The 18,277-nt window shown below is 44.3% G+C and overlaps 1 protein-coding gene across 1 annotated transcript in view; it reads left to right on the forward strand.

Annotated features, from left to right (window-relative positions):
* The window catches only part of nup155 (nucleoporin 155), a 276,126-nt gene that overhangs the window by 27,700 nt on the left and 230,149 nt on the right, over positions 1-18,277 (forward strand). Inside the window, exons 4-6 of the mRNA XM_078557216.1 lie at positions 117-213; positions 946-1,016; positions 7,280-7,372. Of these exons, the coding sequence (XP_078413342.1) occupies positions 117-213; positions 946-1,016; positions 7,280-7,372 (261 nt within the window). The remainder of the gene's footprint in view (positions 1-116; positions 214-945; positions 1,017-7,279; positions 7,373-18,277) is intronic.

The raw sequence follows: 18,277 nt of genomic DNA on the forward strand, positions 1-18,277 counted from the left end.
AGTAATGGGCTTGGTCACTCTCGGGGTTTAGTATCAGGCTCAGTCACTCATGGGGTTTAGTTGTTTCAGTCTCCTGAAGCTTCACTGAAACAGTTGGTTCCTTACATCCATTGCAGACATGCAGTGCAACTGTATGATGGGTGTTTTCCCTGAGATTGGCAAAGCCTGGCTTACCATTGACAGTGACATCTTCATGTGGAATTATGAGGATGGGTAAGTAGAGCACTCAGCAGGAGAGGCAGCGTTTGGGTTTCTGGAGGGCATCCTAAAAATCAAACAGGAGTAGAATAGAAAGCGGGGAGCTAGGTGCCTTACATTTGTATTGAAGCTTGGTTAGGGCACACAGCTGCTCTCCACACTATATAAAATATTTTGAATCAGTGGGGTAAATGTAATTATCAGGAAAATTGAACAAGCTGGGTGGGGGTGCTTTGCTTAGACAAATGAGTGAGGAATAATATGCTGAATATCTTTAAAATGATTTGATTCAAAAGGTGGAGAACCTCTTTTTCCTTCTGTGAATGAGTCCACAACCAAAGAGCTTAATGTCACTAACAGATCATATAACGAACTTAGGAGGAATTCTGTTACTGAGAGAGTGGTGAGAATGGAACTTGTTACCACAAGGAGTCACTGAATGAGAAAGCACTTAAACATTGAAGGGCAAACTTGACAGAACTGAGGGAGAAGGGAACAGATGGATGAGGACCGGGTGGGCGCAGAGAGTTGGCGGGTGAGGGGCTGAGTACAGGGACGGAGGCAGGGTGGGAGCAGAGTGATGTGGACAGAGAGATGGGGATGGGATGGAGTTGATGGAGGGGGGCAGAGGGATGGGGACAGGATGGGGTGTGATGGGAAGATGCAATTTGAATGGGAGGAGGATTGTGTAGTATATAAGCATCTGAATGGCTTCTCTCCTATGTTCATTCACTGCTTAATTTTCAGGGGAGATTTGGCTTATTTTGACGGACTGAGTGAAACAATTCTGTCGGTGGGACTGGTAAAACCCAGAACAGGTAAGTGCCCTTTCCAATCCCAGTTTCTGAGGAGCAGGGCCAGACTCGAGGGACCACTTCAAAGCTGTACACCCAGTCCATACCCAGAGCAGCCGCTGTCTGGATTCAGATTTGATTCTGTGCACCCTCTCCAACTTGGGCATGGGGCTGTGAGTGTTGCACACTCCTTTGATTATTAAATATGTGTTCCTCTCCCTGGGTAAACTAAATAGGACACGGAAACTCAGGGCAGAGACAGTAACATCGATGGACTGGGCACTACAGCTCGGGACAGAGACTGTGACAGATCGATGGACCGGACACTTCCCAGGACAGCGACAGTGACAGAATGGATCTGAATGCCCACAGCCTTCGCAGTAAAACAGATACATTATTCGCTCAACTAGAAATTTACAGGCAAAAGCAAAATAGTGAGGATGCTGGAAATCTGAAATAAAAATAGAAAATGCTGGAAAAACTCAGCAGGTGTAACAGCATCTGTGGAGAGAGAAACAGAGTTAACATTTCGAGTCCTATGACCCTTCTTCAGAGCTAAAGAGAAGTGGAATGTGATGAAATTTATACTGTTTGAGGGGTGGAGCAGGTGAAGCTGGATAGAAGGTCAGTGATTGGTGGAGGCAAAGGAGAAATTGACGAAGGTGTCATGAACTAAAGGACAAAGGGAGTGCTAATGGTAGTGGTAAGAGCTAAAGAAGGTGCTGATAGTGGTGTAAAGGTCAGAAAACAGAATGTGATAGAACAAGGGTAAGCATTGTGTGAAAGAACAACATGGAACAAGTAACAGGTGGCCCTTTTGGGGATGGGCTGGGGGGAGGGGGCGGTTGTGGGGAAAAGAATAGAAAATGAAGGAATAAGAAATTTACAAATGGATATGGACAGGTTAGGTGAATGGGCCAAAATTTGGCAGATGGAGTTTAACGTGGATAAGTGTGAGGTTATCCATTTTGGTCGGAAGAATAAAAAGGCGATTTATTATTTAAATGGAGAGAAACTTCAGAATGCTTCAGTGCAGAGGGATCTGGGTGTCCTCGTGCATGAATCACTGAAAGCTAGTTTGCAGTGACAGCAGGTAATAAGGAAGGCAAATGGAATTTTGGCATTTATTGCTAAAGGAATAGAGTATAAAAATAGGAAAGCGTTGTTGCAACTGTACAAGGCATTGGTGAGACCGCACCTGGAGTACTGTGCACAGTTTTGGTCCCCTTGAGGAAGGATGTAGTAGCATTGGAGGCAATTCAGAGGAGGATCACTAGATTAATTCCAGAGATGCAGGGCTTGTCTTATGAGGAGAGATTGAGCAGTTTAGGCCTATACTCGCTCGAGCTTAGAAGGATGAGAGGAGATCTAATTGAGGTATATAAGATGCTAAACGGGATAGACAAGGTAGACGTGGAGCGGATGTTTCCCCTTGTGGGGCATCCTAGAACGAAAGGCCATGGTTTTAGGCTAAGTGGTGGTAGATTTAAATCAGAGATGAGAAGGAATTATTTTTCTCAAAGGGTCGTGAACCTGTGGAATTCACTACCTCAGAGTGCAGTGGATGCTGGGACGCTGAATAAATTTAAGGAGGAGATGGACAGGTTTTTAATTAGTAATGGGTTGAAAGGTTATGGGGAGAGGGCGGGAAATTGGAGTAGAGGCTGAAATGAGATCAGCCATGATCGTAATGAATGGCGGGGTAGGCTCAAGGGGCTGAATTGCCGACTCCTGCTCCTAGTTCTTATGTTCTTAAAATGGGATAGAAGAGGGGATAATAAAAGGGGATAAAACATTGAATAAAAATTAAAATAACTGGATAAAAAATAATAATTCATGTAGAAAAAGGGTGAGGTTGGAGGAGAGAGTTCATGGTCTGAAGTTGTTGTACTCAATTTATAGGTATGATCTGGTAGCTGTTACAGAGACTTGGCTACAAGGAAACCAAAGCTGGGACCTGAAAATCCAAGGGCATGTGACACTCAGAAGGACAGAAAGTGGGAGAATGTAGCGAGGTAGCTCTGTTAATTAACGAGGGCATTAGTACTGTAGTGTGAAATGACCTTCGTTCTAAAGGTCAAGACCTGGAATCAGTTTGGATGGAACAAAGAAACAGCAAGAGGCAGAAAAAATTGCTTGGAGTTGTTTATAGGCTACCAAACAGCAGTAATTATGTAAATCACCCTCCCTGGCAAATTTGGAAATACAAGATAAAAGCAAAAAACTGCGGATGCTGGAAATCCAAAACAAAAATAAAAATACCTGGAAAAACTCAGCAGGTCTGGCAGCATCTGTGGAGAGGAGCACAGTTAACGTTTCGAGTCCGTATGACTTTTCAACAGAACTAAGTAAAAATAGATAAGACGTGAAATATAAGCTGGTTTAAGGGCGGTGGGGTAGAGCTGGATAGAGCTAACCCCCCCCTTAAATACAAGGCTCTGTCTCATTCTGAGACGACATTTCATAAACAGTTCTGCTGGTGAAACTCCTGTTGTTGCATGTGGATACCGTAGCTAAAAAGGAAGTGAGAGATTTTGGTTCCCAAGGTTTCCCTCGACAATTTTTTGAGTCCTGACTTCTGAAATTCAGCACTTGTAAATATGGCTCTATTGCCTGATACAATAATTTAGGGCAGTCCGTGAAGTGAAAAGCATTGGTGTAACCTTTCGATGGTAGGATGTGACGTAGGTGATTTCACCTCAAAAATCTCCGTTCTTTTTGAGTATGCGTCGATTATGAGCAAAGACAATGTGCCCAGGAATGGACCCATGTGGTCTATATAGATCCGCACCCATGGTCAGCCAGGCCATTCCCAAGGGTGCAGTGGGGCTGTGGCTGGCAACTTTTGTTGCAGTTGGCACTGTTGACAGTGCTTGAACTTCTCGATATCTGCATCTATACCAGGCCACCACACAAAACTGCTGGTGAGCATTTTCATTTTAGAAATGTCAGGATGAGTGCTGTGTAATTTGGCTGGGAGCAGTTCCCTGCCTGGTACAGTAATGACTACACTTGCTCCCTGGAGTATGATGCCATCGTATTTGTGGGTGAAACATGGATTCATTTCCTCGGAAACTGGCTTACTTAACCATCCTGTAAATATCTGGTTTCTCACTTTGGACAGAAGCAGATCTCGAAAAGTCACATACCCCTGAATATTTTGTTCCCAGCTTTGATCTCCTTGTAACCATGTCTCTGTAATGGCTATAAGATCATACCCATTAACTTCTATTTGTGCCGTTAATTCATTTATTTTGTTCTGAATACTACGTGCATTTAAGTAAAGAGCCATTAATTTTGCCTTTTTATCATTTTTCCCCCTTTGACTCTATTTGCTGCTGTTCTTTATGTTTGTACACTCTGTCCCTTCCTGTCACACTCTATTATTATCTAAGTAGCTGCCCTGCAAGGCTGCCATGTCCTTTTGCTTTGTAAGCCTACGCATCCCTGCACCCCTCTATTTAGTTCAAAGCCTTCTCTACAGCCCTAGTTATTCAATTCGCCAGGACCCTGGTCCCAGCATGGTTGAAGTGAAGCCCGCCCCACTGGAACAGCTCCCTTCTACCCCAGTGCTGGTGCCAGTGCCCCATGATTTGAAACCCATTCCTCCCACACCAATCTTTGAGCCAAGCATTTAACTCCTTGACTTTATTTACCCTGTGCCAGTTTGCCTGTGACTCAGGTAATAATCCCGAGATGATTACCTTGGAGGTTCTGCTTTTTAATTTAGCTTCTAACTGATAAAGCTCTTTCAGCAGAACCTCCTTTCTAGTCCTATCAGTTTTGTTGGTACCAACATGGACGACGACAAGTGATCCCTCCCCTCCCACTCCCAAGTTTTCCTCCAGCCCAGAGGAGATGTCCTTAACCCTGGCACTAGGCAGGCAACATCACCTTTGGGACTCATGTTCACGGCTGCAGAGAACAGTATCTATCTCCCCAATTATACTGTTCCCTACCACTACTGCGTTCCTATGTCCTCCCCCCACTTGAATGTCTCCCTGTACCATGGAGCAGTCCCCGCTCTTGTCCACACAGCTTGCAAGAACCCTGTAACTGTTGGACATTTGCAGAGGCTGAGGCTCCTCGAATGCTGCCCACTCGGCCCCTATACCTGCCTCACCTGCAGTCACACCCTCCTGCCCCTGATCACAGACCAAATTTGAATTACCTAACCTGTGGGATGTGACCGCCTCCTGGAGCAAAGTGTCCAGGTAACTTTCCCCCTCTCTGATGTGGCGCAATGTCTGCAGCTCAGACTCCAGCTCCTCAATTTGGACCCGTAGTTCCTTGAGCTGCAAACACTTACTGCAGATGTGTTCACTCTGGATCACCTTGGTGTCCAGCAGCTCCCACATGCCGCAGTAGCAACACATTACCCGTCCTGCCATTGCTACGTATTTAATTTAATTTATTAATTAATTACTCTCGTACCTCTGCTCTTTACACTTGAAGAAACTCCCAATCGTTACCATTTATTGTAATTAATTTTTACACCAGTATCGATCTTATACTTAAGCTATTTTTAGGAAAGAAAAAATAAAGGGTGGAGACCTAAACAGAAAACTAAGCACCTTAATTTTACTTTAAAGGCTGGAAATATTCACCATTCCTAATCACCAATCAGCTGCTCTCCACACGCTTTTTAAAATGAGCTCTCTTCCCTCCCCGCACTCTTTTTAAAATGAACTCCCTTCGCTCTCCACACACAATCACAGAATCTCACAGTGCAGAAGAGGCCCTTCGGCCCATCAAGTCTGCACCGATACGTGAGAAACACCTGACCTACCTACCTAATCCCATTTACCAGCACTTGGCCCACCACCCTTCCAGCAGTGTATTCCAGACTGTCACCACCCTCTGGGTAAAAAAGCTTTTCCTCATTTCCCCCTGAACGTCCTGCCCCTCACCTTGAACTTATGTCCCCTCGTGACTGACCCTTCAACTAAGGGCAGCAGCTGCTCCCTATCCACTCTGTCCATGCCCCTCATAATCTTACACACCTCGATCAGATCACCCCTCAGTCTTCTCTGCTCCAACAAAAACAACCCAAGTCTATCCAACCTCTCATCATAACTTAAATGTTTCATCCCAGGCAACATCCTGGTGAATCTCTTCTGCATCCAGTGCAATCACATCCTTCCTATAATGTGGCGACCAGAACTGCACATAGTACTGCAGCTGTGGCCTTACCAAGGTTCTATACAACTCCAACATGACCTTGCTACTTTTGTAATCTATGTCTCGATTGATAAAAGCAAGTGTCCCATATGCCTTTTTCACCACCCCACTAACATGCCTCTCTGCTTTCAGAGATCTATGGACACACACGCCAAGGTCCCTTTGTTCCTCAGAACTTCCTAGTGTCATGCCATTCATTGAATACTTCCTTGCCAAATTACTCCTTCCGAAGTGTATCACCTCACACTTTTCAGGGTTAACTTCCATCTGCCACTTATCTGCCCATTTGACCATTCTGCCTATATCTTCCTGTAGCCCAAGACACTCAACCTCACTGTTAACCACCCAACCAATCTTTGTGTCATCCACAAACTTACTAATCCTACCCCCCACATGCTTTTTAAAATGAACTCCCCTCGCTCTTTTTAAAATGAACTCCCCTTGCTCTCTGCGTGCTTTTTAAGAAGAGGGTGGTGAATTTTTGGAATTCTCTGCCCCAGAGAGCTGTGGAGGTTCAGTCATTGAGGATGTTCAGGGTATATGGGGATAGTGCAGGAAAATGGTGTTGAAGTACAAGATCAGCCATGATCTCATTGAATGTAGGATTGGGCTCGAAGGGCTGAATGGCCAACTCCCCCCATTTCTTAAATTCTTATGATCAGTGGGCTGGACACTGCTCAGGACAGAGACTGTGACAGATCGATGGACTGGACACTGCTGCTCGGAACAGAGACTGATAGATCGATGGACTGGACACTGCTGCTCGGGACAGAGACTGTGACAGATCGATGGACTGGACACTGCTGCTCGGGACAGAGACTGTGACAGATCTATGGACTGGACACTGCTGTTCGGGACAGAGACTGTGACAGATCGATGGACTGGACAGTGCCTGGATTGGAGACTGACAGATCGATGGACTGGACACTGCTGCTTGTGGTAAGGGCTGTGACTGAGGTGAATATAGTTTAATGAATTGAGTGATGCTATCAATATGAGGGGAGAGTGGTGGTTCTGTTTGTTTTAGATAGGCAGTGTCTGACTTTGGCTTGATGCCTATTTCATCTGTTCAACTCTTTAACAAGAATCTCAATTTGTGTTTCTAGGGATATTCCAGCCTCACATCCGACAGCTGCTTGTACTGACCACTCCTGTTGACATTGTGATCCTGGGTGTCAGCTTCACCAACTCTCAGACAGGTGCTGAAAATAATCAAAATGTCGTATGAAATTCTGGCCTTTATATCTAGAGGACTAGAATACAATGGGGGTAAAAGTCATGCTTCAGATCATACAAAACTTTGAAGTTTTGTGAACTGAGAGGAGGACAGTGATAGACTTCAAAAGTACATCGGCTTGTGGAATGGGTAGATGGATACAGGGCAGATGAAATTAAATGCAGAGACGTGTGAAGTGATTCATTTTGGTTGGAAGAATGCAGAGACAATATATACTAAAGGGTGACAATTCTAAAGGGGGATCAGGAACAAAGCGACCTGGTTTATTATTGTTGTCTCACTGCCATGCCTAGTGGCATAGGCAACCATGGTCTTCCAAACTTTCCAATAGGAGCAACCGTTAAATCAGTCTTTAATGTTGCCTAGCTGCTTCCTTCACTGTTGGCCTCTTGCTCTTAAACTAATCCGCCCGGTGGTGTTTCAGCACTCCAAACCTTCTCCATGTGCGAAGAACTCCATTTGTCATCTTTTGATATTATTTAAAGGTTCTCTTGTTTTTCCATCCCCATTCAATACTTATTTGTTTATTGTTGCTTGCTAGTACAGGGCTTGAGTCCTGCTGAAAAAAGAAACTTGCTGTTGAAGCTTTTCGTCTTAATTAGGACAGTCACAAGAATGCCAAATTTCAAAGGGAGCAACAATTTATCCTGCATGTGAAAAAGGTGCTTATTGGCTTAGTTGACTTAGATCGAGGTGGTTGAGAATGCAGCAGGGAACCATGGTCTCCCACACTTGTGTTTAATTGAAAAAAATGGTGCAATGTCTGGATATGTTCTTTTTGCCTGCAGAGGGCAGGTCCCTGCATATGAATATATGACCTTTAATCTTCCATGGGATGTGGGCATCGCTGACAAGGCCAGCATTTGTTGCCCATCCCTAACTTTCCTGCCACACCATTTCAGAGGGCAGTTAAGAATCAGCCACATTGCTGTGGGTCTGGAGCCATATGTAGGCCAGACCAGGCAAGGACAGCAAATTTCCTTCCCAAAAGGACATCAGTGAACCAGATTGGTTTTTACGAAAATCAATAATGGTTTCATGGTTACCATTACTGAGACTAGCTTTACAATTCCAGATTATTAATTGAATTTAAATTCCACCAGCTGCCGTGGTGGGATTTGAAACCTTGACCCCAGGTTATTAGCCTGGGTCTCTGGATTGCTAGTCCTGTGACGTAACCAATACACTAGCGTCTCCCCAAGCTAAGTGAACTACATTGTGAGACCTCTGGCATTGCCCTGAGTCTAAGTAAGACTGAAATATTATGGCTAGTGCCTCCGCAATTTCCACTTGACTTTCCTCAGTATCTTTTGATGCACCATGTCCAAACTGGGTGCCTTATCAGCCTTGAGGACACACAGTTTATCCAATACCCCACCCCCTTATCAATTTAAATCTTTCTAGTGTCTGAATTTCTTCCTCCTTTTATCCATGGCCTGGGAAGCATCATCTTCCTTGGTAAAGATAAATGCAAAGTATTCAATTATGACCTCAGCTTTGCCCTCTGCCTCCATGTGTAAATCCCCTTTTGGGCCCTAATTGGCTCAATTCCTCCTTTTACCACCCATTTACTAGTTATATAGAAAACTTTGGGATTCCCTTTTATGTTAGCTGCTGGTCTCTTTTCTGACTCCCTCTTTGCTTCTCTTATTTGCTATTTCATATCACCTCTTAAATTTCTATATTCACAGAATCAAACGGTGCAGAAGAGGCCCTTCGGCCCATTGAGTCTGCACTGACACGTGAGAAATACCTGACCTACCTACTTAATCCCATTTACCAGCACTTGGCCCATAGCCTTGAATGTTATGACGTGCCAAGTGCTCATCCAGGTACTTCTTAAAGGATGTGAGGCAACCCGCCTCCACCACCCTCCCAGGCAGCGCATTCCAGACTGTCACCACCCTCTGGGTAAAAAAGTTTTTCCTCACATCCCCCCTAAACCTTCTGCCCCTCACCTTGAACTTATGTCCCCTTGTGACTGACCCTTCAACGAAGGGGAACAGCTGCTCCCTATCCACCCTGTTCAGCCTGGTTCTTGATTGTTTTTTACCTGACATAAGCACACTTTTTCTTCTTGATTTCAATTTCTATCTCCTTTGTCACCTAGGGAGCTCTAGATTTGTTTGCCCTACCTCTCCTTTCAAGGAATATACCTGGGCTGTGCCCAAAATATCCCTTCTTTGAAGGCTGCCCATTGTTCAGCTTTTTAAAATTCTTTGAGATGTGGGCATCGCTGGCAAGGCCAGCATTTGTTGCCCATCCCTAATTGCTCTTGAACTGAACATTTCAAAGGACAGTTAAGAGTCAACGACATTCATGTGGATTGGGAGTCACATGTCGGCCAGACCAGGGTAAGGACAGCAGATTTCCTTCCCTAAGTGTGCCTTTACGACAACTGATGATACATATGAACATATGAATTAGGAGCAGGATTAGGCCACTCAGCCCCTCGAGCCTGCTACACCATTCAATAAGATCATGGCTTATCTGATTGTAACCTTAACCCCATATTCCCACCTACCCCTGATAACCTTTCACTGCCTTGCTTATCAAGAATCTGTCTACCTCTGCCTTAAAAATATTCAAAGACTCTTCTTCCACCGCCTTTTGAGGAAGAGAGTTCCAAAGACACTCAACCCTTTGAGAGAAAAATTTCTCCTGCCTGTCTTAACTGTGCGTCTCCTTATTTTTAAACAGTGATTCCTAGTTCTAGAATAATTTCGTGGTCGCCATTACTGAGACTAGCTTTATATTCCAGATTTATTAATGCCATTTATTCGCCATTTTTCCTCTAAATTTTGACTCCCAATTTATTTGGGCCAGATCCATTCTTACCCCATTAAAGTTAGATTTGCCCCAATTAATTATTCTTACTGTTGATTGGTCTTCGTCCTTTTCCATAATCTGGCTAAGCATAGGAACAGGAGTCAGCTGATTGGCGATTTGAGCCTGCTCCACCATTCAATAAGATCATGGCTGATCTGGTTGTGGCCTCAGCTCCATTTTCCTCTCTGCCTATGGTGGTATACCCTTGACCCCTTCGCTTTACAAAAATCTGTCTAGCTATACCTTGAGTAAATTCAGTGACCCAGCCTCCACTACTTTCTGGGGAAGAGAATTCCACACAATGACCCTTTGGGAGAAAAAAAACTCCTCATCTCTGTCTTAAAAGGGAGGTTTCTTATTTCTAAGCTATGTCCCCTAGTTTTAGTCTCCCCTGCAAGAGGAAACACACTCTGGGTAACCATTCTATCCAGTGGCCTCAGGATCTTCTGTGCTTCAATAAGATCACCTCTCAATCTTCTCAACTCCAATGGGTATAGGCCTAACCTGTTCAACATTCCTTCACTAGACAACCCATTCATTCCAGGAATGAGTCCAGTTTCCAAAGCAATTGTATATTTTTTAAATAAGATCACCAAAACCGTATACAGTACTCTAGATGTCTCACCAGGGCCCTGTACAGCTGCAGTAAAGCTTCCCTACTTTTATATTCCATTCCTCTTGCAATAAACATCAACATTCCAATGGCCTTCCTAATCATTCGCTGTAACTGCATACTTTGTGATTCATGTACCAGGATACTTAGATCCTTCTGTACCACCGAGTTGTGCAATTTTTCTCCATTTAAATAACATACTGCTTTTCTGTTTTTTTTGATATTCATTCATGGGATGTGGGCTTCGCTGGCTGGGCCAGCATTTATTGCCCATTCCTAATTGCCCTTGAGAAGGTGGTGGTGAGCTGCCTTCTTGAACCACTGCAGTCTATGTGGCGTAGGTACACCCACAGTGCTGTTATTGGAGGGAGTTCCAGGATTTTGACCCAGCGACAGTGAAGGAACGATGATATCTTTCCAAATCAGGATGGTGAGTGGCTTGGAGGTGAACTTCCAGGTGTTGGAACTTCGAGATGAAGATTATAACCAACGCCTCTACTATCTCTGCAGCCACTTCTTTTAAGACCTTAGGATACAAGCCACCCAGTCGTGGGGACTTGCCAGCCTTTAGGTCTTATAATTTTCCTAGCACCCTTTCCATAGTAATGGTGATTGTATTAAGTTCATACCTCCCGGTCACCTCTTGATTTTCAAGAATCTTTGGGAAGTTTTCCAAGTCCTCTACCATGAAGACAGACACAAAATACTTGTTCAATGCCTCCACCATTTCCTTATTTTCCATTATCAATTCCCCAGACACTCACTCTCTCTCCAGAGGACCAACACGAGCTTTAGTTACTCTTTGCCTATTCAAATACCTCTAGAAACTCTTAATCTTTTTATATCATTAGCTAGCTTTCTCTCATACTCTGCTTTCTGCCTCTTTATTATCTTTTTAGTCATTCTTTGCTGGTTCTTAGTCTTTCCAATCCTCTGACCTACCACTAATCATTGCAGATTTGTACAGTGTTTCTTTCAGCTTAATACTATCATTAACTTCCTTATTTATCCATGGATGATGCATCCTTCTCAAAGAGCCTTTCTTTCTCACAGGGATCAATTTTTTCTGAGTGTTATGACATATCTCCTTAAAAATTTGCCACTGCAACTCCACCTGTGCTACCTTTTTTAATCTAGTTTCCCAGTTCACCTTAGCCAGCTCTGTCTTCATGCCCTCACAGTTACCTTTTATTTAGGTTTAAAACAGCATTCATGGACCTACACTTCATTTCAAACTGAACATGAGCTACTGTTATGTTATGATCGCTGTCACCTAAAGGCTCCTTCAACATGAGGTTATTGACTAATCCTGTCTCTCTACATATTACCAGGTCTCGGATAGCCTGCTCCCTGGTTGGCTCTTGAACGTAAGAAATTGTCCCGAAAACACACTATGAACTCATTTTTGGGGCTACCATTGCCAATCTGATTTTCCCAATCTACATGTAGATTAAAGTCACCCATGATTATTGAGGTACATTTCTTACACACCTCATTTATTTCTTCCTGTATGCTCTGTCCTACAGTGTAGCTACTGGTAAGGGGCCTATAAACTACTCCCACAAGTGACCTCATACCATTACTATTTCTTATCCCCACCCAATCTCTTCATCTTGCTCTTTCAAGCTAAGGTCTTCTCTTAGTACTGAACTAATGCCATCCTTAATTAACAGAGCTACCCTGTCGTTCTGCTGTGTCAAAAACCTTTCAACATTCAGGTCTCAGCCTTGGTTATACACATTTATCCCTGTCTGTGCTAACAGTTTATCCTTTTTGTTAGAAATGCTCCATGCATTCAGATTCAGAGCCTTAAACTCTGTTTTTTTTACTATTTCTGGCTTTATCTGCTGGTGCGCTACAATTGTGTGTCCTCTCCCTCCCTGTCACACTCTGAAACTCATTACCCAAACTGCTGCTCTATTACTTTGTTGTTTCTCTTAACTTTACTATATCTCCTCTCACATGATCCCTCCCCCGCCACCCCACAGTATTTAATTTAAAGCTCTCACTATAGCCCTAGTTGTATGATTTGCCAGAACACTGGTCCCGGCACAGTTCAGCTATAGACCATCCCAACGGTACAGCTCCCGCTTTACCCAGTACTGGTGCCAGTGCCCATGAAGCAAAACCCATTTCTTCCACACCAGTCTTTGAGCCACGTATTTCATCTCCAAATTTATTTACCCCATGCCAATTTTCTTGAAGTTCAGGTAATAAACCAGAGATTATTACCCTTGAGGTTTTGCTTTTTAATTTGGCCCCAGCTGCTCATGCTTCCTATGCAGAACCTCCTTCCCAGTCCTATTTTTGTCATTGGTACCTACATGGACTTCCACCACTGGATCCTCCCTCTCTCACTGCAAGTTCCTCTTCAGCCCTGTGCAGAAATCCCAAACTGGGCAGGCAACACAGCTGCCTGGACTCAGGGTCTCGACTGCAGAGAATATATCTATCTCCTTGACTATACTGTCTCTTATCTCCCCCTCCCCCCCGCCCCCCCAGCCCTGAATGGTAACCTTCACCATGGTGCCATTACTGGTCCACTCATCCACTTTTCAGTCCTCCTCCTCATCCACACAGGTGGCATGCACCTCATACAAGTTGGATAAAGTCAGGGGTTGAGGATCCTCCATCATTCCCTGTTGGTTCCCCTTACCTGCCTGACTCGCAATCACATCCTCCTGATCATTGACCAACTGTAAAGCCCTGTCTAACCAAAGGGGAGTGATTGCCTCTTGGAACAGAGTGTCCAGTTAACTCTCTCCTCCCAGATGCTCTGCAATTCCTGCAACTCAGAATCGAGCTCAGCAATTCGGTACCAAAGTTGCCGAAGCTGCAGACACTTAATGTAGATATGGTTGTCCCGGATTGCAGTGCATTCCATAGATTCCCACATGCTGCAGTCATGACACACCACCAGCCCTGCTATTTCTGTACAATTGATTTAATTAGTCAATTAGTAAATAACTTGTACAGATAAAGAATAGAAAGTTGCACTCACCTAGCTTGGAGACAAGGAAGGAAACTCACCAGCCACTGGAGGCTGAAAAGAAAGTAGAAAATGGAGCACCTGTTCCCCTCTGCACTTAATTCCCACCTGAACCAAATTCTCAACTCCTTGCTCAATCTTCGTCTCGCTGAGGTGTAGCCTCGTGTCTGTGCACCCCTCTCTTCATCATGATACAACCTTATGATACATTGATCACTGTCCCATAACTGTTCTCTTACTGCCGCTTGATCAACTTGCCTACCTTATTCCCAATAATCTGATCTAACAGTGGGTCCTTTCTCATTAGACTGAAAGCATGCTGCTGAAGAAAGTTTTCCTGAGAACACTTGGAACGCTTGCCCCTCACTGCCCTATACACAACTATATGTCTATATAGTCTATATTTGGATAATTTAAGTCATCCATTATAACTAATAATATAAATTATAATTTTTGTACCTCTAATTTCCTTGCAAATCCTACACCCTTCCTACTAGCTGGTGGCCTATAGATGACACCGAGCAATGTTAAATGCACCTTCTTTGTTCCTTAACTCAAGCCAATAGATTGTGTCCTTCACCCCTCTGGGACATCATCTTTATCCAGCACAACAATGCTCTTTTTAATCAATACCACCACCCCTCCCCCTTTTCTCCCTTTCCTATCTTTCCTGAACACCCTCTCTCCAGGAATTTTTTTGTTTATTCGCTCATGGGATGTGGGCTTCACTGGCTGGGCCAGCATTTATTGCCCATCCCTAATTGCCCTTGAGAAGGTGATGATGAGCTGCCTTCTTGAAGCACTGCACTCCCTGTGGTGTAGGTGCACCCACAGTGCTGTTAGGGAGAGTGTTCCAGGATTTTGACCCAGCGACAGTGAAGGAACGGCGATATATTTCCAAGTCTGGATGAAGTGGCTTGGAGGAGAACTTTAACACCCAGGCCTGCCCTTCTTTGAGCCAGAAGTCTGTTGTCGTTACAGCATCATATTTCCACATGTCAATCTGAGCTTGTAACTCACCAGTCTTATTTACCACATTCCGTGCATTCGTATATATGCACAGTAACCCTGATTTAGACTTTTAAAAGAATTTATTTGTTCATGGGATGTGGGCATTGCTGTCTAGGCCAGTATTTATTGCCTATCCCTAATTGCCCTTGTGGTAAGCTGCCTTTTTGAACCACTGCATTCAGTGTGTTGTAGAAACTCCCACAGTGATATTAGGAAAGGGGCTTCTGGATTTCTCCCTTTCTCTGACCCCAACTATTAACTTATTATTCCCGATTCTAGTGCTACCTATCTCTCCCATTATTCTGTGTACCTTAGTATTCTTCTCTGATGTTATCTCTTGGTTCCCACACCCCTGCCAAGTTAGTTAAAACCCTCCCCAACAGCACTAGCAAATTGCCCGGCAAGGATTGTTCTGTTCAGGTTCAACCCATCCAGTCTGCACAGGCCTCATTTCCCCCAGAGCCGATCCCAATGTCCCAAGAATCTAAAGCCCTCCCCCCTGTACCAATTTTCCAGCCACACATTCACCTGCATAATTCTTCAATACTCACCTTGATGTGGTACTGGCAGTAATCTGGAGATTACGATCTTTGAGGTCCTGCTTGCTAATTTTCTTTCTAGCTCCCTAAATTCTTACTGCAGGACTTCTTTCAGTTGATGTTATTTGTACCAATGTGAACTATGGCTGTTGGCTGTTCACCCTCCCGCTTCAGGAGGATGCAGCCACTCAGTGACACCCTTGACACCAGGGAGGCAGCACAGCATCCTGGATTCACCTCTGTGGCTACAGAAACACCTGTTTGCTCCCCTAACTGTTGAATCACCGATCACTATTGCTCTTCCAGTCTTCCTTGTAAATCCCTGTACAACTGAGCCACTCTAAGAATTGTTCCTAAGCACCAAATTTCGAAGGTGTCAAAGATAGGAAACAGGAGCAAGAGAGCCTGTTGTGCTATTCAGTATGGTCATGACTGATCTTGGTCTTGAACTCCATTTTTCTGCTGGCTCCCCATATCCCTTGATTCCCTGAGACAATTAAAATCTGTCTGTCCCAGCCTTAAATATATTCAATGCTGAAGCATCCACAACCCTCTGGGGTGGAGAATTCCAAAGATTCACAACCCTTTGAGTGAAGTGATTTCTTCTCATCTCAGTCCGAAATGATTGACACCTTGCCCCGAGACTGTGTCCCCGTGTTAAAGATTCCCCGACCAATGGAAACAATCTGTGTCTATCCTCTAAAGCCCCTTCAGACCCTGCTATGTTTCAATGAGATCACCTCTTCTTCTAAATTCCAGAGAATATAGGCCCATTTTACTCAGCCTCTCATCATAAGGCAACCCCCTCATCCCAGGGACCAATTTGATGCACCACCTCCAATGTTAAGTACATCCTGAAGTATGAGACCAAAACTGCACTCATTATTCCATATGTGGTGTCAGCAAAGCCCTGTACTCCAATTCCCTTGCCATTTGCCTCCCTAATTACTTGCCAAACCTGTATGCTAGCTTTGTGTTTCTTGTACAAGCACACCCAAGTACCTCTGAACATCAACATTTAGAAGTTTCCTTTGTCTTTTAAAAAATATTTTGCTTTTCAATTCTTAAGACCAAAGTGAATAACCTCACACTTCCCACATTTTACGCCATCTGTCATCTTGTTGTCCTAGGCCCAAGCCTCTTAGCTGCTTCACCAATGACCTTCCCTCCATCATAAGGCCAAAAATGGGGATGTTCGCTGCTGATTGCACCAATGTTTTGCAGCATTTGCAACTCCTCAGATACTGAATGAGTCCATGTCCAAATGCAGCAAGACCTGGACAATATCCAGGCTTGGGCTGAAAGTGGCAGGTCACAGTCGCACCACACAAGTGCCAGGCAATGACCATCTCCGACAAGAGAAAATCTAACCATCTCCGTTGACATTCAATGACATTACCAATGCTGAGTACCCCACTATCAAGATCCTGGGGTTACCATTGACTGAAACTGAACTGGACCAGAGGCTGGGAATTCTGCAGCGAATAACTCATCTCCTGACTTGCCAAAGCCTGTCCACCATGCAAGGCACAAATCAAAAGTGTGATGGATACTCCCCACTTGCCTGGATGAGTGCAGCTCCAACAACACTCAAGAAGCTCAACATCATCCAGGACAAAGCAGCTCACTTGATTAGCAACTCATCCACCACCTTTAACATTCACTCCCACTACCACTGATGCACAGTAGCAGCAGTGTGTACCATCTACAAGATGCACTGCAGCAACTCACAGGCATGCACTGCAGGCTCTTTTCACAGCACCTCCAAACCTGCACCTAGAAGATCAAAGGCAGCAGATATGTGGGAACATCACCACCTTCATTCAGAGTATTTCTTAAATAGTGAGAGGTTGGGAAGTGTTGATGTTCAGAGGGACTTGGGTGTCCATGTTCATGAGTCACTGAAAGCTAGCATGCAGATACAGCAAACAAGGCAAATGGCATGATGGCCTTAGAGGATTTGAGAATAGGAGTAAAGGTGTCTTAGTGCAATTATATAGAGCCATCTCCTGACTTGCCAAAGCCTGTCCACCATGCAAGGCACAAATCAAAAGTACCAGGAGTATTGTGTGCAGTTTTGGTCTCCTTACCTAAGGAAAGATATACTTGCCATAGAGGGAGTGCAATAAAGGTTCACCAAACTAATTCCTGGGATGCAGGAATTGTCCTGAGGAACAATTAAATGGAACTTTATTCTCTGGAGTTTAGGATAAGAGGTGATCTCATTCAAACATATAAAATTCATGCAGGGCAGATGCAGGAAGGATGTTTCCACTGGCTGGGATGTCTAGAACCAGGGGACACATCTCGGAATAACAGCCATTCATTTAAGACTGAGATGAGGAGGAATTTCTTCAATCAGGCGGTGGTGAATCTTTGGAATTCTCTGCCCCAGAGGGCTGTGGAGGTTCAGTCATTGATTATGTTCAAGACTGAGATTGATAGATTTCTACATGTTAAAAACATCAAGAGATACAGGGATAGTGCAGGAAAATGGTGTTGAAGCAGAAGGTCAGCTACGCACTCATTGAATGGTGGAGTGGACTCGAAGAGCTGAATGCCCTATTGCTCCTATTTCTTATGTTCTTATGTGCAAGTTCCCTTCCAAGCCTCTCACCATACTGACTTAATAGAACCACAGAACGCTACAGCACAGAAAACAGGCCATTCGGCCCTTCTATTCTGTGCCAAAATATTATTCCGCTAGTCCCATTGACCTGCACCTAGTCCATAACCTTCCAGACCTCTCCCATCCGTGTATCTATCTAATTTATTCTTAAAACTTAAGAGTGAGCCCGCATTTACCACATCAGATGGTAGCTCGTTCCACACTCTCACCACTCTCTGAGTGAAGAAGTTCCCCCTAATGTTCCCCCTAAACCTTTC

The sequence above is a fragment of the Cetorhinus maximus genome, chromosome 2, assembly GCF_964194155.1.
Source record: "Cetorhinus maximus chromosome 2, sCetMax3.hap1.1, whole genome shotgun sequence".
NCBI lineage: Eukaryota > Metazoa > Chordata > Chondrichthyes > Lamniformes > Cetorhinidae > Cetorhinus > Cetorhinus maximus.